The 26,057-nt window shown below is 41.3% G+C and overlaps 2 protein-coding genes across 3 annotated transcripts in view; one reads left to right on the top strand and one right to left on the bottom strand.

The window, feature by feature from the left end:
- Positions 1 to 360: 360 nt before the first annotated feature.
- LOC140204180 (lectin-like) overlaps positions 361 to 26,057 on the top strand; it is a 138,242-nt gene continuing 112,545 nt past the window's right edge. For both annotated transcript variants that reach the window (XM_072270644.1, XM_072270641.1), the window contains exon 1: positions 361 to 431. In XM_072270644.1, coding sequence (XP_072126745.1) covers positions 362 to 431 — 70 coding nt within the window. In that variant the 5' untranslated portion in view covers position 361. The remainder of the gene's footprint in view (positions 432 to 26,057) is intronic.
- Positions 10,325 to 26,057, bottom strand: part of LOC140204179 (uncharacterized) — a 38,368-nt gene continuing 22,635 nt past the window's right edge. Inside the window, exons 6-8 of the mRNA XM_072270639.1 lie at positions 24,648 to 24,893; positions 21,106 to 21,231; positions 10,325 to 13,424 (exon numbers count right to left, since the gene is read on the bottom strand). Of these exons, the coding sequence (XP_072126740.1) occupies positions 13,170 to 13,424; positions 21,106 to 21,231; positions 24,648 to 24,893 (627 nt within the window). The 3' untranslated portion in view covers positions 10,325 to 13,169. The remainder of the gene's footprint in view (positions 13,425 to 21,105; positions 21,232 to 24,647; positions 24,894 to 26,057) is intronic.

The following is a 26,057-nucleotide window of genomic DNA, read 5'->3' as shown; positions in this document are numbered from 1 at the left end:
GTACTCCCAGTTAGGCATTAGAACCTCTGTCATACAGCATTTACTTAATAAACAAAATCAGGTTGTAATCTGATTTTTTGCAAAACACCTAACAAGGAAATAACAATGTGTCATTTAAGGTACAGTCTGTTTCCAGCACAGGGGAGGATGAGGTTACTGACATATTCCTGGAGCCAAGCTTTGACTGAAAACAGCATGATAGCCTAGCTTGCGAAGCATTATGAAAACATTTCCTTTAATACCAATAGTCAGTCATTCTTACATCCTGGTCTCCCGTATGGGGACAAATCTCACCAATGGAGAGATACAGGAGGTATGAAGGGAAGCAAAGGAAGAGCTCTCCATTTTGTCTATTGTGACGATGTTGATGAAAGACAGCCATATGAGGAAAACAAAGCCATGCAGAAATAATCCAGGCACTTATTTCTTCGGTGAGTATCACATCTAATATTCATGACCTGATTCACAAGCACTAGCTTAGATAGCCGTACCAGAATAATTGTACAGCGTTGGTGAAGAGAGAACATTTGTGATTTATAGAACTCAAGGGAAATGGAAGAGGTTATTAAATATGATGCTTATAAAGATGAGCAGTCCTGAGGGGAATTGATGAAAATAGGAGTGAATAAAAAATGCAATTAATGTTGGATTAATGTAAATGGGTGTTTCTTTTTCATTGGTAAATGGTTTATTATTGTCACATGTACCAAGTTACAGAGAAAAACACATCTTGCTTACCATTCATACACATCAATTCATTACAAGAGTGCTTTGAGATGGAACAGGATAAAATAATAAAAGATTGCAGAATAACATGTTATAATTACAGAGAAAGTGAAAAGCAGCTGGACAATAAACTAGAATATTGAACTAGAATAAGAGGAAACAATAACAATGCAGAATGAAGTGTAAAATAGTGCACTGCAGGTATATAATAAAATACAAGATCATAACCGGATAGGTAGTGAAATCAAGAGTCCATCTTAATATACTAGGGAACCATTTAATAGTCTTCAAACAGCTGTCCTTGAGCCTGGTGGTGCAACTTCCTGCCTGATAGGAGAGGGTAAAATGAGAATGTCTGGAGTGTGTGGGGGTGTTTGATTATGTTGACTGCTTTACTGAGGCAGCAAACAGAGTCCACTGAGGGGAAGTTAACTTCCATGATGTGCTGAGCTGTCTTCACAACTCTCTGCAGTTTCTCGCAGTCACAGGCAGAGCAGTCATGATACCCAGCAATGATGCAACCAGATAGGGCGCTTCTACGTTACATCAATAACTGTCGAGTGTCACAGAGGACATGCCAAATTTCTTCAGCCTCCTGAGACAGTAAAGGTGCTGGGGAGCTTTCCTGGTCGTGGCATCTACGTAGCTGGACTACGACAGGCATTTGGTGATGTTCAGTCACAGAATTTGAAGCTCTCAGCATCGTTGATATAAACAGGAGCATGTACACCACCCCCTTCCTGAAGTCAATGACCAACTAGTTTGTTCTGCTATCGTTGAAGAAAATGCTGTTGTCATGACATCGTATCACAAGGCTGTCTATCTCCTTCATGTACTGCAACTCATCGTTACTTGTGACACATGATGGTATCATCTGCAAGCTTATGGTTGGATTTAGAGTAGAATGTGGCCATGCCATCATGAGTGCATAGGAAGCAGTGTAGTGCTGGAGGACGCAGTGTAGTGCTGGAGGAAGCAGTGTAGTGCTGGAGGACGCAGTGTAGTGCTGGAGGAAGCAGTGTAGTGCTGGAGGACGCAGTGTAGTGCTGGAGGAAGCAGTGTAGTGCTGGAGGACGCAGTGTAGTGCTGAAGGAAGCAGTGTAGTGCTGGAGGACGCAGTGTAGTGCTGGAGGAAGCAGTGTAGTGCTGGAGGAAGCAGTGTAGTGCTGGAGGACGCAGTGTAGTGCTGGAGGACGCAGTGTAGTGCTGGAGGACGCAGTGTAGTGCTGGAGGAAGCAGTGTAGTGCTGGAAGACGCAGTGTAGTGCTGAAGGAAGCAGTGTAGTGCTGGAGGACGCAGTGTAGTGCTGGAGGACGCAGTGTAGTGCTGGAGGAAGCAGTGTAGTGCTGGAGAAAGCAGTGTAGTGCTGGAGGACGCAGTGTAGTGCTGGAGGAAGCAGTGTAGTGCTGGAGGACGCAGTGTAGTGCTGGAGAAAGCAGTGTAGTGCTGGAGGAAGCAGTGTAGTGCTGGAGGACGCAGTGTAGTGCTGGAGGACGCAGTGTAGTGCTGGAGGACGCAGTGTAGTGCTGGAGGATGCAGTGTAGTGTTGGAGGACGCAGTGTAGTGCTGGAGGACGCAGTGTAGTGCTGGAGGAAGCAGTGTAGTGCTGGAGGACGCAACCTTCTGTGCAACAAGTCTTGAGGCTGATCATGGCAGAGGAGTTGCTGTTTATTCTTGCTGACGGCACTCTGTTAGTCAGCAAGTTAAGGATCCTGTGGCAATAGAAGATGTAAAGACCCAGGTCTAGGAGTTTGAAGATGAGTTTTCTTGAAATCATCATACTGAGAGCTGAGTTGTGGTCAATAAACAATAGTCTAATGTAGGTGTCTTTACTATCCAAATGCTCCAGAGATAAGCAAAGATTTAGTCTCTGATGTTTTGGAGGTAGGCAAATTAAGTAGGCTGGCATTGTTTAACAAAAACACTCTGGGTCAAATGATCTAATTGAAAGTGGTATCTCTCTATGACCCTCTCCATAACAGTGAGTGAGTGGCTGGGAAATGGGTTTCCCTTAGCTGTGCATAACAGGATAAAAGCTGCTCAGCACTTGTCTCATAAAAAGATAATTGAGGAACATCGTTCTAATCTGCAGATTCCACTGTGGACAAATAGAAGTCATATCCCTGGTATAGTCATCTCTGGACAACTGGAAGTGATGTTCTTGACACTGCCATCTCTCTGGGCAGTAACACACAAAGTTAGATGTTGCCTTCAGAAATCCAAAGATGCAGTTCAGTCTTAAATTCCGGCACTGTCTTTGTGCGGTTTTCACACTCTCCTTTGAACCACAGGTGCTCATTTCCTGCCATCTCACGGGGACTTGCTGGTTAATTAGTTACTGTAAATTACTCCTGGTGTAACTGGGAGGAGAGAAAGTCAGTTGTAGGAGAATGTGAGGTATAATATGCAATGAGAAACAAGTAGCAGAACGGCATTGATGTGATGGCTCTGTGAGCTGGCACAACCTCATCGGGCCGATCTCTCATCCTACGAACAACAGAGCTGGTCTTTCTAAGTGCACTCTCAAGTTATTGGTACATGGATTTTAACATCCAAGTCTCTTTACTTTTCAACCAATGTTAGTTCTGGTCCCGCACTGACTCTGTTGTTTATGACAGTGTGATGGCAATGGGCCACCTCATTCTCACTTTGATTAGGATTCTATGCTGAAGCTCCTTTAAGCAATAACACTGAAATTAGTAACTCAAATACAAATCACCCTGAAGCAATAAATTATACAAACTGCTTCACTGAAGCAGAGCAGTGCAACATGGCATCATACTAATTAGCATAATTGCTTTGCGGTGCCAGTGATCACCAATTGAAATTTAATTTTCACCGCTATCTGTAAGGAGTTTGTAGATTCTCCCTGTGACAGCTTGAGTTTCCTCTGGGTATTCCGGTTTCCTTCAATGTTCCACAGATCCACTGTTAGGATTAGAGCTAGAAAAATGTTGGCAAGCTATGTTGGAGCCAGAAGCACATCGACACTTCTGGGCTCTCCCCAGCACAATCTTTGCTGATTTGTTTTGAAGCAAATGACGCATTTTACATATGCTTCGATGTACCTGTGATAAATAAAGTGAATCTTTTTCTCTCTTTAATCTAATTTTATCTATTGTCGTGGTTTTCTATACTGCCTCTTTTGCGTTTTTTCTCTTCTGTTATTCCTTCTCATGACTTCACACTCTACACCCAATTTTATTTTTCTCTTTTATACAAATTTGCTGAATCAGTTCTTATAACTCATCCTCTTTCTTCTTCATTTTTCTGTAATTTCCTGTCAATCACTGTGTGCTTGAATTTTCCTGGACATTCAATGTTCCAGTATTGATTTGCATCCTCAGCAAAATGAAATCAATTCTAAATAGCCCATGAAAAATGGGAAACTTGCACCATGTGTGGAAAAGTGCCCTGATCTAGGAAAATTTAGCCAATTATTTAGAAAACTAAACTAATGAGCTGTTTAAAAATGTTATGTCATGTACACTGTGACTGTGTAATTCATCTGAGAAATCTTATTACACCACATCCTAATCATGAACATATTAGCATCTGCTTTTTAACCTCTGTACTAACACCTGTTTAAATTGACATGAATCCATTGTCTACAAACTCTGAGAGTTCAAAGTTCAAATAACATTTATCAACAGAGTACATACATGTCACCACTTACAACCTTGGGACTCTTCTTCCTGCAGGCATACTTAGGAAATCTATAGAACAGTAACTGTAAACAGGATCAATGAACAACAAACTGAGCAAATGCAAATATAAATGAATAGCAATTAAATAATGAGAGCATGAAATAGCAAGGCAAATAGAGCTTAAAGTGAGATCATTGGTCAAGGGAACACCAGGAATAGAATGAGTGTAGTTATCCTCTTTCATTCAAGAGCCTGATGGTTGAACTGTTCTTGAACCTGGTGGTACCAGTCCTGAGGCACTTGTACCTTTTACTTGATGGCAACAGCGAGAAAAGAGCACAACCTGGGTGGTGAGAATCTTTGATGATGGATGCTGCTTTTCTACAGCAAAGTTTCATATAGATATGCTCAGTGGTTGGGAGGGTTTTACCCGCGATGTACTGGGCCAAATCTACCATCTTTTGAAGGATTCTTCATTCAGAGGCATTGGTGCTCCCATACCAGGCCGTAATGCAGCCAATCAATATACTTTCCACCGCACATCTATAGAAGTTTGCCAAGGATTACTGAACCTCTGCAGGCTCCTCAAGAAATAGTGGCACTGTCATGCTTTCTTTGCAATTATTTATATGATGTGGCGGGACAGGACCTCTGAGATAGTGACACCAAGGAACTTAAGGTTACGGACCCTCTCCACCTCTGATCCTCCGATGATTACTGGCTCGTGGATCTCTGGTTTCCCTCTCCTGAAGTCTACAATTAGTTCCTTGGTTTTATCAACATTGAGTGAAAGGTTGTTGTTGTTACATCCGTTCAGAGATACCTGAGGCCGTGACATATCAAATAACACAAACACGAGGAACTCTGCAGATGCTGGAAATTCAAGCAACACACATCAAAGTTGCTGGTGAACGGAGCAGGCCAGGCAGTATCTCTAGGAAGAGGTACAGTCGACAAAGGGTCTCGGCCTGAAACGTTGACTGTACTTCTTCCTAGAGATGCTGCCTGGCCTGCTGCGTTCACCAGCAACTTTGATGTGTGTTGCTCACATATCAAATAATTGTTTCTCCAGTCTCAAGCCTGCTGATGTTATCAATTTCTTTCTTTTATAATAGTACAGGCTGGTTTATGTAGTACTTACAGTATATAATATGCTCTGTGTGTGTGTGCGTGTGTATTATCCTTGATGTACTATTCCATTATCTGTGCTATGCAGTGTTTCTCGTCATTTTGTTGTCGCTCAAAGTTATGCAGCATAGCACCATCTTGTGGTATATCAACATACAACCTAAAGTGTAAAATTTGCAAGAAACGGATAATTTGGCCAGCATATTGAGATCACTCTCTTTCTCTTCTTCAAGATAGTCCCATTGAACCTTTTGGTTTAAATGGTGAGGAAAAATGGCCTTTGATGTCTCATGAGAAATTGTTAGCTGGAGTAAAGTGATTGTCTTTCCATCTGCCAGTGGACAGTTGTTCTTGCTGTTTGGTGTAAATACCTTGAACCTACAACCTTTAAACTCAGAATGCTTTGGTGTCAGTTTTACTCCCTAAATCAAGTAGATTTGAGTAATTTAGATGTTGGACTGCTGGAAAATTCTTCCACATGACTGTAATACATCTCCAATGCATTCACTTCCAAACTTCTTGGTGGCAAGTAGTGAGCAGCCTTCTAAAGTTTTGGTGAAGCTGCATGATTTTTGATAGTGGCCTCTTTGGGTTTACCAAGCATGAAGAAGCCCCTGTATTGAGGCAAGATGAGAACAAGGGAAGTGACATCACAACCACTGGGCCAGGAACACTTCTGTGTTTCCCTCAAAACTGCACCACCATATCTGCACCGCCCCAGGAGAAAGAGCCTTCTCAGTGAAAAGGGTGCCAAATCTCCTGCGAATTAAATCCCTACTTGGGCTTTATGGATTAGTATCTGGGATCATGCTCCATGGCATCCCAGCTGCTCTGCCCATGACTGCAAGAAACTACAAAGAGCAATGGACACAGCTTGGCATATCGTGGAAACCATCCTCCCTCCATAAACTCTCTCTACTCTTCTTACTGCCTCAGTAAAGCAACTAGCATAATCAAAAACTCCACATGCCCTGGACATCCTGTCTTCTCCCTCCTTCCATTAAAGAAACAATAGAAAAGCCTGAAAGCATGTACCAGCAGGCTCAAGGATAATTTCCATCCCACTATTACAGTATTAGACTATGGAGTGGTTCCCTGTGGACTCTTGACATCACAATTGACCCTGTTGTGACCATGCACCTTACTACCTGATCTGCTCTTTCTCTGTAGCTGTCACACTTTATTCTGGATTCTGTGATTGTTTCACCTTGTACTACCTCAATGCCTCATTGTAATAAATGTATCTGTATAGACTATATGCAAACAAAGTCTGAGCAAATTGATTCATTATTGCTACATGTACCTTAGTTCATATGACAATAATGAACCAATTTACTCAGATCTGCCTGCTCTGCAGTCTTTGCCAGCTAACTGGAAGCCAGGCCAGCCTAACAGGCTGATCTCTCGGTGGTGGAAAGGCTGGTCGAGTACAAACGTAGAAAAATCACATACTGTGAAGCGAATACCCTTCAGCTTTGGGAGATCCAATATCCATTTGCAGTGCCTTGTAAAAGTATTCAGCCCCCAATCCTTTGTTCTCAAAAATGAGTATTACAACCAGGGATTTTGTTCAATTTAACTGAGAATTATTATTTGTGCACCACAGGCTCTTTTTCTTTTACAGTCAAGCCCCAAAATCAGGGAGAATTGTAAAGCATGATAAACTAAAGATTCAAAAATTGAAATGTCAGTGGTTCAAAAGTATTCATCCCCCTTCGCTCAGGACTCAGCTGAACCACCGCTTGCAGCTATTACAGCCAGTAGTCTCTTTGCATAAGTCTCAGTTAGCTTTGCACAATGTGATGGAGTAAGATTTGCCCATTCCTCCTTGCAAAATTGCTCAAGGTGTGCCATATTAGTTGGGGAGCCGCAGTGGACAGCAATATTAACATCTTGCTAGAGGTATTTGGCCGGGTTAAGGTCAGGAGTCAGACTGAGCCACTCAAAGCTTTCAATTTTCTTCTTTTCAAGCTACTCTCTGGTTGCCCTGGCAGTGTGCTTTGTGTCATTGTCCTGCTGAAAGACTAACTTCCTCCCCAGTTTAAGCTTTCTGACAGAGGCTAGCAGGTTTTTATCGAGGATCTCTTCGTACTTAGCAGCATTCATCCATTTTTCCATCAATCCTGACCAGATTACAGTCCCTACTGCTGAAAAGTATCCCCATAGCATGATGCTACCTCCACCATACTTTACAGTAGGGATGGTGTTAACTGGTTATTACACTGTATTAAATTTACACCACCTGTACAAGTTAGCACTGAGGCCAAAAGGTTCCAAATAAGTCTCTTCCAACCACAAGACCTCTTCCACAGCTTTACAGTATCTTTGAAGTGACACTTTTCAAAGTCTTTATGGGCAAGGGTACGTGTTTTCAGTTAGGGCTTCTTCCTTGCCACTCTTCCATAAATACCCTTTTTCTGCAAAGCTTTAGTGATTCTGGAGCCACGGACCTCTACTCCAGTTGCAAACAAAGACTTTTGCAGCTCACTGAGTGTGACCATTGGTGACACAGTTGCCTCTCTTACAAGTGCCATTCTTCTCCAGCGACTAAGTACAAAGGGATGACCTGACCTAGGCAGTGTGGCTGTGGTTTCATATTTTTTCCACCTTTTCACAGTCGACTGCACTGAGGTCTGAGGTATGTTCAGTGCCTTTGAGATGGTCTGGTACCCTTCCCCAGATTTGTGCTTCTCTTTTATCATTTCCCTCACTTGTCTTGAATGTTCTTCATTTTTGTTTAGTCTATTGAAAATCAACCATACTGTTAGACCTTACTGAGAGAGGGGGCATTTATTCTTATGAATTCATTGAAAACAGGGGATCCTCCAGTTTTCTGCATCAACAACTTGGGTGAGTTGGTAAGGTTAATACATGTATATTGCACCTGAGGAAAGTTAGTGTAGTAATTGCAAAGGGGATGAATACTTCTTCAGCCTCACTTTTTTGGTTTTTAATTTTTAGTAAATTAGTGACAGGTTTTGGAATTTTTCTTTTGCTTTGAAATGATGCACAACGTTTTCTCGATTAGCTCAAATTACTTCAATATATTTTAAATTTAGAAAATGAGACAGCAAAATGTGAAAATAGTTGTGGGGGCTGAATACGTTTTCAAGGCACTGTAAAACTCTGTATACTTGTAGCAAGTGCTTTGATTTTCAAGGGGGTGGGGGTACAAAGGCCAGCGTTCCTTTTGCTTTTATAATGACAAACTAAACCTGCAAAGGTACATTGTGCTGTATGTGTTAAACACCTCTCACGCTTTACTGCGTTCTGTCATCTACAACAATATTTTCACCAAGACTACCAACTTAACAACACAACCAAACTTTAGGATTTTCAACAGCGCAATAAATCACTTAAGTTTCAGCATAGGTTTTGAATGAGACTTAAAACTTCAGCTATCCATTTCAAGGCCAAGGCTGTTAGATAGATAGATAGGTAGATAGGTACTTTATTGATCCCAAAGGAAATTACTGTGTCACAATAGCATTACCAGTGCACAGATATAAATATTAGAAGCAGTAAGAATAAAAAAAAAGTTACCACAAACAATCTAACAGGAGGAGGACATCTCTTCCCCAGCTATAGGTTTACTCATTATATAGCTAAGATAAGAATGACCTCATGTAGCACTCTTTGGAAAAGCTCAGTTGTCTCAGACTATTACAAAAAGTGCTCCTCTGTTCAGCCAAGGTGGCATGTCGAGAGTGAGAAACGTTGTCCAGAATTGCCAGGGTTTTCTGTAGGGTCCTTTGTTCTACCACAGCATCCAATGTGTCCAGTTTGACTCTTGTAACAGAGCCAGCCTTTTTGATCAGTTTATTGAGCCTGTTGGCATCACCCATGTTGATGCCATTGCCCCATTAACCATTGCAAGGAAGATTGTACTGGTGACAACAGACTGGTCGAACATATGAAGGCGAGGCCTGCATACTCCAAAGGACCTCAGTCTCTTCAGCAAGTATAGAGGACTCTGGCCCTTCTTGTACACAGCCTCTGTGTCGGTGCTCCAGTCGTCTGTCATCCAGGTGCATCCCCAGGTACGTACAAGTCCTCACCATCTATAATAACAGGAAGCAATGCAGGCTTAGTCTTCCTAAAGCCCATCACCATCCCTTCTGTGTTAATAATGTTGAGCTACAGATGATTCAGCTGGCACCATTTGACAAAGTCCTCCACCAGGGCCCTGTATTCATCCTCCTGTCCTCCCTTTAAACACCCAATTATTGCTGAGTTATCAGCGAATTTCATTATACTTGGCAGCTAGTGTGTGCGTATACTGGGTCGGATTGCAAAAAGTTACTGTTTATTGAATAATAACAGGGCATGTAGACTCACTTCCTGATTAAGTATTTCAGCCCATAAAATTGACTGTTTATTTCTCTCCATTAATGCTGCCTGACCTGCTGAATTCCTCCAGTATGCTGTGTGTTGCTGCAATTTCACCTATAATGTCCCTCATTTGTTAGCTGATACAACACTAAGCCATGGAAAGCAGAAAGGATGTTAAATTTGATTCAAAACCGTTCTGGTTAACTACTACCAGCCAAAATGCAATGTTGGCCCAAGCTCTGGCTTCCATCACTGTCCCGTGTCTTCCAGTGGAATATGTGAGAAATATTTGCATCAGGAAGCAATGGGAAACAAGACTCAAATTGTAAACTCTGCCCTCACACAGGAAAAAATAACTTACTTAAATTAAGTATTGGGAAGTAAGAAGATAGTCCTGAAATCTCACAACATTGGAAAGTGCTTCTGGCTAAAACTGGAAGGAAGGAAATTACAGGAAACTAAAAAAAAAGAATGATACTACAATGTGGCTATAATCACGTGGCATTTTTATTTCACATTAGGTTATGAAATGTATTAGTTATTAATTGGTAACTTCAGTAAAACAGAAATTTTAAACAAGCACAAGAACATATTTACATGATACATCTTGTAAATGCAAGCATTGCAAAATATAAAGGACACCATTTTACATTAAGAATGCGGAAAGATCAAAGTACCCTGCAATTCTCCCCCACCACTGGCACACAACACAAATATGGTGTGTATTTACACAGCTGTGGCAGTAGTTAACCAGTGCCACCGGGGTTGCTTAGGCATGGAAATGGTTTCCAAAGATGCTTAGGTTTCTGCCAGCACATTGAATAAAAAGGCACCAATTTCACTTGTTACAAAATTATCATGAGAGATTTTGTCTCTGCACGGGATGACAGTGCAAACAGACATTAATACTTTATGATGTTTTAGGTGCCTGGGCTGTAAAATAGGGAAAAGAAAAATCAGACAGGTTTTACACCTCAATAAACAAGTTGCACAAAATATGTGTAAACTGATGGGCAATAATTCCTCGAAATAAAGATATCTGTCACTGCTTCGTATTAAATGATCATAACAATGTCAATTCTGTACCTTATGCTGGCAAAGTAAAAAAAATACATTTTATTTGTCATTATATCAAATAGTGACACTGCTCCCTTTCCGAAAACAGTGACAGGATGCAGTCCAAGTGAACCTTAATATATAATACTTTATCTCCATACGTCAGATTCATAGATTTATAGACTTATAGTTATCCAGCCCAAATCTTCTATGCCAAGCAATATGCTTATCTAAGCTGATTTCACAAATCGTGCCCTTTTAACAGATGCAAGTACTTCTTTGATCACAAAATTATTTCACAGTAAGCTTATTTTATTTCTTCTGAGATTTCGACGTGACAGATGCGTAACATAGAAATGTTAAAATAACTATCTGGAGTGCCTTGCACTTCACAAATGGTATAATGATCACACCCTAAAGTCTGAATTTACATATCATAGAAAGATCAAGCTTATAGTTCCCCCACCCACCCCCAACTAAAACTATTACTGGAATTGCAATGAATTCTGAATATTACAGATACCGGTGTTAAGATTCATCTTTTTTTGATTAAAAAATTATTCTAGAAATACCAGATTAAAGTCCTTCAGTTTTTTTCCCCTCTCATACCGATACCAATTCTCCCAGTATAAGCTAACAAAGTTCTTAAATTATTACCTGAAAAAAAATATATTATTAACTCCTAATGGAGTCATATTAGATACAAGTTACAAACCTTACTCTGAATATAATCTAGTCATTCAATAATGTTATTGAACATAACAATTGAAACTACTCAATACTAATTGCTCAGCAAAGTTTCTATGCTTTATCAGCCAATAACCTTATGCACAAAAGGTTACCAAGTTAAAGAGTTTGCTACAAACGACACAATTTAGGTGTAACCTATTTTGTTTGATACACCTCCCCAAATATAAAATTATACTGTAAATAAATGAAATGTGTAAATATGAATGGTCAAGATAAAGTACAGTATTAGCAACATAAGGTGCAATTCCTCACAGATTAAATTAAAAAATGCATTTACAGCTTATAGAAATTTTCAGCCTCCTAGATCGAAAGAATGCAGGAGATTCACTCACAGCAAGTCTCCACAAACTTCAATGAAGTAATTATCAAATAATCCATTCATTTTTAGTTATCCTGATGGGTAAGCCTTATCTAGGACAGAACTCTGTTACTCAGTATGTGCAGAACTTGAAAAACAGTTCTTTAATTTTGGACTTAATGAATTGGTGGCTGATGAGTCAGGAATAAGGCACTGGATTGGACTACCCATAACATCAGTAACTAGTTTGAATATATATGCTTCTCACATAATAAAGAAATGTCTGATGATAACTGCAGGTAACATCATCTGCAATCATGCTCATGTAACCAGAGGTTGGTGCCTTCATTGACTGTCGTAACCTCAGCTCCACCTGGGAACCCTGTGGAAGGTTACTGTGATGGTGAGAAGGAGGTTGAACAGGTTACCAATACAATTAGCATCTATTCTTATGCAATCAGTCTCAAGGTCAAGAGCTACTTTATAAATGAAAAATGGTTATCTTTCTTTCCTCTTTGTGGTTATGCAGGAATATGCAAACTTAATAATGACCATTTTTGGAGGAGCAGTTTAAACAGACATCGTGCTCAGGTGGACCATATACTCCTGATAAGTTCTCCTGGACAGATACATGGATGGGAGGTGTATGGAGGGATATGGTCCGTGTGCAGGTCAGTGGGACTAGGCAGAAAATGGTTCGGCACAGCCAAGAAGGGCCAAAGGGCTTGTTTCTGTGCTGTAGTTTCTATAGTTCTATGGTTCTGTCCTGCCCAACAACTTCCTCTGTGGTCAGACTAGGTGGTGGGATAGAATGAGCAATAATTTGGATGATCCATCAATATTGGATTATAGCATTGACCTAGAGAATTGTGCTCCAGCCTTGCATTTGATTTGAACCAGCTACTTTCTAATTCATAGGTAAAAGGTACTAATCACCATGCTACTGTTGAAAAACTAACACAGATGTCAGTATATCATCTTAACTACACCATTAAATGAACCCATTAATAATCTGACACATAATGGAATTTTATACAGACATGTTAATGTATTCATTTTAAAGAGGTTGTTCTAAATCCAGAGGGCATGAAATTCAAACACAAGAATAATTTGTGCAGAATATTTAATGGCCTTGGTTTTACTTGCCTCATTTATAAATAAGGGCATGAATGTAGCAGGTTTTCAAGGCCACTAATAACACTCCTTTCACTCCAACCTTCCAAAGCTCTACTTTAATGGTAGTCTATCGAGTAAGGCAAGGCATGGATTTCTGCACCTTTACACTTATGATGGTTTGAACAATTCGGGTGCCGTTCAATGCAGTGCTTGCTGCACTGTATTCTCTTGATTTCTCCAGATTTCTGATGTGTGTTGTTGCACCGGTGGATGAGAACTGGCTCCTTACTTTCCGATTTACTCTTTAGCAGGCGCTGAAGAATTTGTTTATCAGACCTTTCCCTTTTAAAATCATCCTCATAAATCTTGAGCTGAGAAAGAAAGAAAGAAAGAGTTTGTATTTTATTGCACTGTACAGATAATATTCTGTTCTTTTCTATCTTAATCCCCACTCCTTTCTTAAGGCTTGGACATTTGCTGAGGTATTTAGTGCCCTTATAGAATCTGATCCAGGTGCAGACCCTTCGTTACAGAGCAAACATGGACGACCAGACTTTTGGCTGTGAGGATGTGCATCATGGAGCGTTGTACTTTCTACCCCCACTGAAGATAGGGCTCTAATCATGCAGAAGAGGTAGTTATTGACAAATAAATATGCTGCTGCAGAGATTAAAAATAAAGATAAATGTGGAATATGGGCTTGTGGTCTCATTGATACCTTTTCACAATCACACACTATCATTGCTACTCTTCAGATATCGCTAGAGAATATTTCCCATGATTCACTTCATTTACTGCATGACATAAAACTATCCTATAAATTAAAAATGACAGTTTGTAGGAAAATTCCATCAAACCATAAAAACAATAAAGCTTGTTGTGCCAGTGTTGAATTGTGCTGAAGTGTTGTTACACGAGGGAGAGTGATAAAAATAATTACTTGGCTATACCAGAGGAAGTTGGCATCATTGCTTGGTTATCTCAGAGGAAGTTGGCAACATCTACATATTCTGTGGGGTGCAGTTGTAACTATGGTCAAAATTAGTTGGCACGGTTGACACCTTCCCTCATAATACCAGGCAAACTATCAAAAGGCACTTTGAATGGAGGCAGACAGCGACTCAGGGAGAAATCTCCTAGTTCATGAAGTAAAATGTTTTTACACAGAGAGATGGGAAGTGAAGGAAGGCCTGAGAATGGATCTACAAGAGAAAAGGGTTTAGGGCTGAGCATCTATAGTGATGTTGCACCAAATCTATTGATGTATAATATACAAACATTTTTGTCCAGATTAGGAAGGTGTTGATTTATTTTTGGTAGATTTATTTAAATAGGTTAACTGAAAGATGCCAGACCACCTCAGCCATGACAAAGGAATGCTCATCACATGTGAAGACTCTAGGATGCTTCACACCTCATGGAGTTGCACAGTAGCTGGGCACATTGACCAATGGAGAAGCCTTTCAATGGAGTGCAGCAGCTGTTCACAGTCCAGCGCATCTATGTGGTGAGAGCTTCTTTCATAGGGAGTACCACAAGGTGTCACTTTGCAGATTAAGAGTGTGTGGGCAGGGTGGGAATAAGGATCATACACAAATAGGTATGACTGGACAGGTCACGTAAAAAATCTCCCAAGTTACAGGAAAGTTACTAACATGGTTAGTGCATTGGCTGATTGGTAGGAGGCAGCAAGTGGGAATAAAAAGGTTGGCTATCTCTGATTAGTGCTGTTCTGCAGGGGTCAGTGTTGGGACCGTTTCTTTTTGTGCTGTATATCAGGGATTTAGGTAATGGAATAGATGGCTTTGTTATAAAGTTTGCAGATGGTATGAAGATTGGTGGAGGGCAGACAGTGTTGAGGAAATAAGTAGGATGCAGAAGGACATAGACAGATTAGGAGAACGGGCAAGAAAGTGGCAAATGAAATACAATAAAAGTTGCTGGTGAACGCAGCAGGCCAGGCAGCATCTCTAGGAAGAGGTATAGTCGACATTTCGGGCCGAGACCCTTTGTCAGGACTACCTGAAAGAAGAGCTAGTAAGAGATTTGAAAGTGGGAGGGGGAGGGGGAGGGGTCCCCCACCCCCTTTCAAATCTCTTACTAGCTCTTCTTTCAGGTAGTCCTGACAAAGGGTCTCGGCCCGAAATGTCGACTGTACCTCTTCCCAGAGATGCTGCTTGGCTTGTTGCGTTCACCAGCAACTTTTATGTGTGTTGCTTGAAATTCCAGCATCTGCAGATTTCCTTGCATTAACGAAATACAATGTTGGAAAATGCATGGTGCTGCACCTTGGTTGTAGAAATAAATGTGCGGAATATTTTCTAAATAGGGAGAAAATCCATAAATGTGAAATGCAAAGAGACTTGGGAGTCCTTGTGCAGAACACCCTAAAGTTAACTTGCAGACCGAGTTGGTAGTGAGGAAGGCAAATGCAATATTGGCATTCATTTCAAGAGGTCTAGAATACAAGGGCAGGGATGTGAATGTGAGGCTTTATAAAGCACTGGTAAGGCCTCACCTTGAGTATGGTGAACAGTCTTGGATTCCTCAACTAAGAAAAGATGTGCTGGCAGTTCACAAGAATGATTCTGGGAATGAAAGGCTTATTATACGAGGAACGTTTGATGGCTCTGGGTCTGTATTCACTGGAATTTAGAAGGATGGGGGGGGGGATCTGATTGAAACATTGTGAATGTTGAAAGGCCTAGACAGAGTAGATGTGGAAAGGGTGTTTCCCATGGTGGGGGAGTCCAGGACAAGAGGGCACAGCCTCAGGATAGAGGGGCGTCCATTTAAAACAGAGATGCGGCAAAATTTCTTTAGCCAGAGGGTGGTGAATTTGTCACCACAGGCAGCTGTGGAGGCCAGGTTGTTGTGTGTATTTAAGGCAGAGATTAATAAGCTCTTGATTGGACACGGTAGCAAAGATTACAGGGAGAAGGCTGGGGAATAGGGGTTGAGGAGGGGAGAAAAAGGATCAGCCATGATTGAATGGCAGAGCAGACGCGATGGGCCAAGTGGCTAAAATCTGCTCCTATGTCTTATGATCTATGTTCTTATCTCTCTCCATATTTTAAACCATTCTGAATATATTTGAGGAAGATGGTGCCTTTGGGAAGCACAGCAAGAACCAAGTCTATGACACTTGGTAGTACAGAGAGACAGAAGGAAGTTCAGGAAAGCAGTTATAATAGGGGAAAATATTTGCTGTTGTGGCAGTCAGACAGTTCTGGGGTCATAAACATGTTCCCTGTTGAAGGATAGAGGAAATTCTGAGGGATTTGAAGAGTTAATGGTTAGAGGCTTGTATCCATGTTGATGCTAATCACGTGGAAACGAGATGGGAGTAAGGGATGAAGCTAAAGGACAGATTATACTGAAACAGGAATAAGGCTAGTGACAAAGCTCTCAGATACATTGTAATCACTGGATTACTCCCAGTGCCAGTGTTGTAGTGGAAAGAACAGTGAAAGCTAACAGTTAGTAAATAGGGACGTGGATTGTGTTAATGTGGGAACTGCAGACAAAGACTAGAAGCAGAGATATGGAAGCAGCAGTGACAAATTTCAGGAACTTCATAAATTATATTATTGTGTGCACCTATTGTTGTAATAGAAAACTGGATTTACTGTTAGACCTGTGAATAATAATTTTATTCTATAATCAGGACCTAGTCTGTTATTTAATTAAGTCTTACTGTAACCACCTTGTTGACACATGGCCAAGGCTTCGGTCTAGTGATCTGAAGGTCACTAGTTCGAGCCTCAGCTGAGGCAGCGTGTTGTGTCCTTGAGCAAGGCACTTAACCACACATTGCTCTGCGACAACACTGATGCCAAGCTGTATCGGCCTTAGCGCCCTTCCCTTGGACAACATCGGTGGCGTGGGGAGGGGAGATTTGCAGCTTGGGCAACTGCCCGTCTTCCATACAACCTTGCCCAGGCCTGCACCCTGGAAATCTTCCAAGGCACAAATCCGTGGTCTCACAAGACTAACAGATGCCTAATAAAAATAATAATACATAATGATAACCACCACTCTGTATTCAAAACATAATTTTACCGGCAATCTCATCAACTGAGAATGTAAAATCTGTACCAAATTCACACCTACAGATCAGCTTTGATTGTAGTATACATGGATTTCAGCAAGGCATTTGACAAGGTACCCCATGCAAGGCTTATTGAGAAAGTAAGGAGGCATGGGATCCAAGGGGACATTGCTTTGTGGATCCAGAATTGGCTTGCCTACAGAAGGCAAAGCGTGGTAGCAGATGGGTCATATTCTGCATGGAGGTCGATGACCAGTGGTGTGCCTCAGGGATCTGTTCTGGAACCCCTTCTCTTCGTGATTTTTATAAATGACCTGGGTGAAGAAGTCGAGGGATGGGTTTGTAAATTTGCTGATGACGCAAAGGTTGGAGGTGTTGTGGATAGTGTGGAGGGCTGTCAGAGGTTACGGTGGGACATTAACAGGATGCAAAACCGGGCTGAGAAGTGGCAGATGGAATTCAACCCAGGTAAGTGTGAAATAGTTCATTTTGGTAGGTCAAATATGATGGCAGTGTGGAGGATCAGAGGGATCTTGGGGTCCGAGTCCATAGGACACTCAAAGCTGCTACGCAGGTTGACTCTGTGGTTAAGAAAGCGTATGGTGCATTGGCCTTCATCAATCGTGAGACTGAGTTTAGGACCCGTGAGGTAACGTTAGAGCTATATAGGACCTAGTCAGACCCCACTTGGAGTACTGTGCTCAGTTCTGGTCGCCTCACTATAGGAAGGATGTGGAAACCATAGAAAGGACGCAGAGGAGATTTACAAGGATGTTGCCTGGATTGGGGAGCATGCCTTATGAGAATAGGTTGAGTAAACTCGCCTTTTTTCCTTGGAGCGACAGAGGTGACCTGATAGAGGTATATAAGATGATAAGAGGCTTTTTTCCCCAGGACTGAAATGGCTAGCACCAGAGGGCATAGTTTTAAGGTGCTTGGGAGTAGGTATAGAGGAGATGTCAGGGGTAAGTTTTTTTTTTAAAAACGCAGAGAGTGGTGAGTGCGTGGAGTGGGCTGCCAGTGACGATGGTGGAGGCAGATACGATAGGGTCTTTTAAGAGACTCCTGGACAGGTACATGCAGCTCAGAAAAATAGAGGGCTAGGTGTAACGGTAGGTAATTTCTAAGGTAAGGTCATGTTCGCCACAACATTGTGGGCTGAGGAGCCAGTATTGTGCTGCAGGTTTTCTATGTTTCAATGTCTCCTGGTGAGTGCCAGCTTTTTTAAAAAAAAAAGTCACCCATTATTTCTAACACCAACTCGCCAAATCTGTGTGGCCTTTCAGCTTGCTCCTATGGCCAAGCATTGCTGACATCAGAAATAGAGTATAGTGCATGCTCATATGTTGTTGAAAAGATGGTGCGGTGAGGTGGGCTTGGAGTCATGAGACATTGGAACTGGATCTGGTAAATATGAGGTGGATAAGTATTTGAAAGGGACAGACTCTGGGGAAAGGAATTGGGTCTGATCAGATTGCTTTTATGAAAATGCTGGATTGGACTGATGTTCTGTGCTGTAATGCTTCTACAGTTTTGCTTATAAGCATTTGATTACACAGCAGCACTGATAAGACCAGTGAGAGATTCCTGTAAAGCTCAAGTGACTGAAACTTGAATTGTATTTAGAGAAACCTAAAGAACATAAAATCTATCCCTTCATTTATAATGAATTCATGTGAATGTTTGTTGATGATTTTAAAAACTGGACACCTTTCAAGGTAGAACAATGGTTTCAGCATCAGTTTTGTGACTCATGGAAGCCCAGTGGAATTTAACTACTTTTCTGAATAAGGGAAAAGCTAGTCTTGTGATATCTCAAAACTAAATCAGAGATAAATCACATCCATGGGTTCCTTCAAATGTGTTCTCTTAAGCAGTACACGTCTTAAAATGGGGAACTGTAGACTGATACCATCCTTGGTTCTAAGAGGCAAAACTGAACATAACTAAAATCATTAGGGAAAGCAAGATTTTTTTGTGTCCCACTCAGAGTAACAATTCATCATTGAAGGCTTCTCCCTCTCGACCCCAGTTTCCCTCCATTTCACCAACATACGATTGAGGGAATTTGGTCATATCATGGAAATGTTGAAAGGTTTGCCTCTGCTGCAGTGAGTAGCAATTAATAATGTTCATGCCTACTGTAAAGTTAAAAAAAGCAGCAACCATCAACACATGACAATACATCTCATAGTCCAATCTTAATGTGACCTATGAATTTTTGCATATCAGAAAGTACACAACTACTAAAAATAAACGCGCATCCTCTCTTACTTTCTGTTCTGTGTTCTGATTATAACACAGAACAAAAGGCCGGACTGGTTCACAAACTGACTGTAGTTGAAAGTCAGTTTGCATTTGTTGATGTAATGAAGACAATCTGGTTTTACTGACTGATTATAGTATAGATTGAAGCCACCCAATTACACTGGCTCAGTTAAATACCTTGCACCAACACAATGCCTCTAATGTAACAGAAGAGCTCAACCTACTTCTGAGTGGCAGAGAAAGCAGAACTTAATCTCAAGCCATTTCCAGTAGGCTCCATTTAATTCGAAGTGTGAAATGGGAAACTAATTCTCATACGCCCAAACAGCAATCTCACAAGCAACACTACAAATATTAAATCTTTGTTTTCATTGCTCCCAGTAGCCCAAAAGTGAGGCAGCTACTAATCTTAAAATTCCATCTATATTGGACTTTGGAACCACACCAACCGTCCCCCCGCCAAGTTATCATGACGGGCATGTGGAAAGGGCTGCTCATGCCACTTAGAACATAAACTAAATACAAGATCAGTACATTGCCTGATGGATTGGTTGAGCAAACAGTGAACGGGCTATAAGAAGCGTTCTAAGGGCAGACTGGATGCAAGAGGAACCTCTGCACTGCATTTACAGCAATAGCTTAAATAACAAAAGTGTTTTTTTATTAGTTTGAAATAACTTCCTGTAAAAAGCACAGTTCCATGCTTACAATTACAGATGTTTTCATTCAATTACAGTGAAACAAGTTTGAGAAACATGTTAAGGGAAGATAGCTTGGAGGAGGCCTTTGAAAGGAAGCTCTCCAAGTACGCAGGACTGGTCAGCAACTGGCAGCAGGCTGGATGGAGAGCGAGGTGTCTGTCAGTGGAGGTTGGTTGTAGGGGATTCGTAGCCCGTTCTTTAGTTAGAGCCTTCAGCATTTTGGGCATCGAGGGAGGGAGGAAGAGGAGAGCCATCCGCAGTACCACCGATGCGGCAGAGAGGGCCTCAAGATGGCTGTGGCTCAAAAGAGGGGAGCCATGGAGTCATAAGTAGCTAGCCATCTGGACACAAGCTGGGGTCTGATCAGCCCCGGCTGGGTCACCTGGAGGAGGTTGTATGATGTTGAAAGACCCGAAACACCCAATGATTCCAGGAACATCACTGAAGATGTGTCCAGAAGCATCAATAGATGTATGTACACAGCATATTAAAGTTTCCAGAGAAGAAGAAAATATAAGAAACAAAGAGATAATTCCACTGTGATTCCAACCTTCTTCACCTTAAATAGCCTCTTAAAATTTATCCTTGTTGTTGAATTTTCACTGTATAAAGCACTCCCACCTATTTTTTCTCTACAAGGGGATGCATTCTGTAGCCTGAAGTGGAGACTGAGGATTAAAGACGGTATTGCAGTGTCCATTTCCTCTCCCAGGATGGGCTGTAGCTTTCTGAATAGCATACCAAGTTACTGCCCAGGGTATCAGGTCAAAAAGTAACATAGCAACAATTTCAGAGAGGAAAGGACTTCATGCTGATTTAGCATATCTTTGCAAAATTAGTTGGCATCCAGGCTCAATCTGACAGAAACTGTGCAACCAGAAATTGTTCCTCTCTGTCAAACACCTACTTGTAATTTTCTAAACTTACCCACGATGCACCAAAACCAGAAGGCAGAGGTCATGGAAGGTCTGCACTCTGGAAAGTGGTTTGGGGGGCTGTGTGGAGGAGGAAATTGGAATAAGTGCAACATACCTGTTCCTGAAGAAGATTCATCTGCAAATACATATCTTCTGTTACTTTCTTTAGTCTTTCATTTTCAGCTTGAGTGCGTTGTCGATCTTTGCGCTCCGTCTTATAATCTGATTCAAACAGCTTTGTCTACATTTCAATAAATAATGAAATTCAATTTTGGATGAAACTTTAATCATTCCTGTCATTGTTATTACAAAAAGTCACAAAATTATAGAAAATTGACCCTCCAGAATTGAAAGAGGGAATTGTCCTTTTTAAAAGGGTTTATCTGTTTGACTGAATCAACCTCCAGAAGCCAGTAGCAACATCAGTTTCACTTAGACCAGATCTTGGGGTGACAGGTGAACAAAAACCATTTCTGAAAAATTCATAACTTTAATGAACAATATTTTGATCCATAAGATGACTACCAAAGAAAGTCTACAACAGGCTGGATCTGCGAAAACAACTGGACACACATTCTAGGTTCAGACCCTTCGTCTATTGTTTGTTATTCTGCTCTAGACTTTGCATCTGCAGTCTCATATCACCAGTTTTGATCCTTTCTGTTCAACCTGCCCACACTTGCCCAATGCTAGCTCCTTGGTATTAGAAGAGCAATTGGTAGCATTTCTGCCCTCTTCATTGCCGTTAAGATAATAAGGTCTGAGGCTCACCAGAGACACCCGGGCTCTCACTATTCAGCCATAGTAGACTGGAGATACATGCGCATCACAATTTCTATCCTTGTTGAATTGCTTTAGATCCTGATGATGTGGGCCTACCTCCTTCAATCACAGTTTCAGGTCACCTGACAAATAAATATACCTGGTCTGGATGTTAAGGGCTCCAATGACACACTTGTTGGCTCAGCAATGCAAACTCTTTAACAGCTTTGTAGTGTGACCATGCCCACTTCCAGCTTTGTTGGCTGCAAGGATTTTAAATGTTGCTGAATTTGTCTAATGTTTCAAAACAATTTTTAAACAATTTTAAGTGTTAAGTTTATTCACTGAAGTAATAAAAAAAAACATTTCTACGAATTTCTTCCACAAAGCTATTGGAAGTTCATAACATCTGAGATTCTTCACACCACATCTAACCAGGCTCAAGATCCAAGAGCTGATTCTCCAAGGCACACAATTTTGACAGTCAGAGCACTTCATGATATTCAATGAGTTTGGGTCCTATGTTTAGCAACAATTGCACTGTGTCTCAGATGCACCACTGTTTGGAACCACTGCTTTTTACCTGCAAAAACCCTTGCCTTTCTCGCACAGACATACAGTGGTGCTAGAAAGTTTGTGAACCCTGCAGAACTTTCTCTATTTCTGAATAAATATGACCTAAAATGTGATCAGATCTTCACGTGTCCTAACACTAGTTAGAGAGAACCCAATTAAATAAATAGCACAAAAAACATTATACCTGTTCATATATATGAGAGAGAGCGAGAGTGCGAGAGAAAATGATCCAATATTACGTGTATTTACTGGAAAAAGTATATGAACCTCTGGGGTGATGCCTTCTACAAAAGCTATTTGGAGTCAGATGTTCCAATCAATGAGATGAGATTGGAGGTGTGGGTTGTAGAGGTGCCCTGACCTATATAAAAAACACACAAAGTCAGGTTGCTAACTCAGACGCCTGTTCTCATGAAAGGTCTAGTTATGTGCACCATGCCTCGATCAAAACAACTTTCAGCAGACCTTCGAGGAAATACATGAAGCGGGAAAAGGCTACAAAAACATTTCTCACGATCCGAGTGTTCATCGGTCCACAGTAAGAGAAATCATTTGTGAATGGAGGGAACTCAGTACTCTTGCTACTCTCCCAGGGAGTGGGCATCCTGCAAAGATCACACCAACAGCACAATGTGCAGTGCTGACGGAGGTAAAAAAGAACCCAAAGGTAACAGCAAAAGACTTGCAGAGATCTCTAGAACCTGCTAAAGTCTCTGTTCATGTGTCCACTACATAAAAAAAAACATTGAACAAGCATACAACAGGAATTCTGCAGATGCTGGAAATTCAAGCAACACACATCAAAGTTGCTGGTGAACGCAGCAGGCCAGGCAGCACCTCTAGGAAGAGGTGCAGTCGACGTTTCAGGCTGAGACCCTTCGTCAGGTCTCGGCCTGAAACGTCGACTGCACCTCTTCCTAGAGATGCTGCCTGGCCTGCACCATTGAACAAGCATGGTGTTTATGGAGGGACACCACAGAGGAAACCACTGCCCCCCAAAATAAATTTTGCTGCATGTCTCAAGTTTGCAAAAAAACACCTGGATGTTCTACAATGCTTCTAGGACAATGTTCTGTGGATAGATGAGACACAAGTTCAAGTTTTTGGCAGAAATGCATGTTGCTATGTTGAGAGGAAAAAGGGCTCTGTACACCAACACCCAATCCTCATCCCAACTGTGAAGCATGGTGCAAGAAGCATCATGGTTTGGGGCTGCTTTGCTAACTCAGGGCTTGAACAGCTTGCAATCATTGAGGGAGCAATGAATTCAAAATTGTATCAAGACATTTTACAGGAGAAAGTCAGTGTAGCAGTCCATCATCTCAAGGTTAATTGAAGTTGGATAATGCAGCAAGACAATGAACCAAAAGACAAGAGTAAATCAACAACAGAATGGTTTAAAAAGAAGATAATTTGTGTTTTGGAATGGCCAAGTCAAAGTCCTGATCTTAATCCTATAGAAATGTTGTGGAAGAACCTGAAGCAAGCAGTTCATGCAAGGAAGCCACCAACATCCCAGAGCTGAAGCAGTTCTGTATGTAGGAATGGCCTAAAATTCCTCCAAGCCAATATGCAGGACTGATTATTAGTTACCGGAAACATTTAGTTGATGTTATTGCTGTACAACGGGGGACAGGGGCATCACATTAGTTACTGAAAGCAAAGGTTCACATATTTTTTCCAACAAATACATGCAATATTGGATTGTTTTTCCCAATAAATAAATGAACAAGTATAATGTTTTTGTGTTATTTATTTAATTGGGATCTCTTCATCTAATTTTAGGATTTACGTGAAGAACTGATATTTATGCAAAAATAGAGAAAATTCTACCGGGTTCATGAACTTTCTAGCACAAATGTAGGCTTATTTTTGGATTTGGATTATCCCTTTTCCAAAAATATTCAGCAGTTCACACTGTTGCAAGGGGCTTGCCTTGACTAACGGAACACAGAATCTATCAAGCTGCTTCTGCACAGCGCTATTTGCCTTTACATGACTATTCAAAGAAAAAAAAAGAGTTGCGGTCGTACCAGGCAGAGACATCTGTGCATCAGTTTCCATATTGCGGGATCTACACCATTGTTTAAGCTTTCAGATGATGAAAGGCAAGAGGTAGCAAAATTCAGGTAATAAAAGAGTCAGATTCTTTCATTCTTATATTGGTCTTTAGTTGTTTGCTTCCCAAACCAATACTCTTCCCCATTGTATCTTGATATATTTAACATTTTGTGATTTTCATTCACGTGTGAATAAGTGAAGCACCATTGCAAACTGAGATAAGTCAACAAACCCATGGAGAAGAAGAATTGCCCCTACCTGACACATAAGGGCAGCCATTTGATCGAGAAGCTCCGTACACTCCTTCTGGGAGATCCCATATGGAGGTCTGTGTTGACTTTCTTCTGGCTTTGTCATTCTGCAATGACCTGGCTCCCGTGACTTTGCGAAGACCTGCGCGTGGTTTGCTGATGAGGGCACTGCTTGTTTTTGATTCACTTCTGGTTTTTGGACAATATTGTCGGCTGTTTTATCACTTAGAGTTGGTCTCCATGGCTGATCTTTCTAAACAATCATGCAACATCAATCAGTGCAAAACAATGCCCAGATTTGCCTGTGCTTCATAATACTCATTTCAAATGTCACAAGCAAGAATATTTTCCTTGATCCTCTGACTATAAATCTGTCATAAGAGAAACTTGAAATGCCGCAGTGAGCACAATCAAAGGCATTTGACTCGCCTTCCGGAAATAACTGAACAGTGTATCACAAAGGTGAAAAAAATCTGCAGATGCTAGAAATCCAAAGCAACACACACTAAATGCTGGATGAACTCAGCAAGTCAGGTAGCCTCTATGGACAGGAGTAAGCATTCGAGGTTTTGGACCGAGACCCTTCTTCAGGACTGGAAAGGAAGGGGAGAAGTCAGAGAAAGAAGGTGAGGGGAGGGGAAAGAAGTAGTACAAGCAGGCATATGATTGGTGAAACCGAGAGAGGGGGAGAGGTGAGGTAAAGAGCTGGGAAGTTGTTTCTCTCTCTCTCTCACCCTATCTCCTTACCTGCTCATCACCTCCCACTGGTGCTCCCTCCCCCTTCCCTTTTTTCCCCATTGTCTTCTGCCCCCTCTTATCAGATTCCCCTCTCTCCAGCCCTGTATCTCTTTCATCAATCGACTTCCCAGCTCTTTACTTCAACCCTCCCCCTCACCTGTCACCTGCCACCTTGTACTGCTTCCCCTCCTCCCACCTTCTTACACTGCCTTCTCCCCTTCCTTTCCAGTTCCAAAGAAGGGTTTTGGCCTGAAACGTTGACTGTTTACTCTTTTCCAAAGGTGCTGCTTGACCTGCTGAGTTTTGCATGTGCTACTGAACAGTGTGTTAACTAAAAGGGTCACAGTTAGGGAGAGTGGCCCCATCCTGATGAGATGATGTTAGGTAACATTCTGTATGAATGAAATGCCCATTGATCAGTTTATTCTGAAATAAAAGTATGCAGACTGGACCTCTTTAATGGTTGATGTCTCCTAAACGTTGCTATCTTTCAGCTGCGTTTAATGATTATAATTCAAGCTTACAACACGGCTTAATAAATATTAATAGATGATAATATCACTCCAGCAAAAATAAAAACATGCTTAGAATTCAAAACATGTCTTCTGTTAGTTAATTATAGTTTAGAAGCCTAATTAAATCCCTGGAGCAAGTCCCACCTTCAGGCAATCAGAAGATT

Source organism: Mobula birostris, chromosome 10 (genome assembly GCF_030028105.1).
Source record: "Mobula birostris isolate sMobBir1 chromosome 10, sMobBir1.hap1, whole genome shotgun sequence".
Classification (NCBI taxonomy): domain Eukaryota; kingdom Metazoa; phylum Chordata; class Chondrichthyes; order Myliobatiformes; family Myliobatidae; genus Mobula; species Mobula birostris.
Note: the sequence above shows the minus strand (reverse complement) of the source record. Positions and strands in the feature narration are given on the sequence as shown.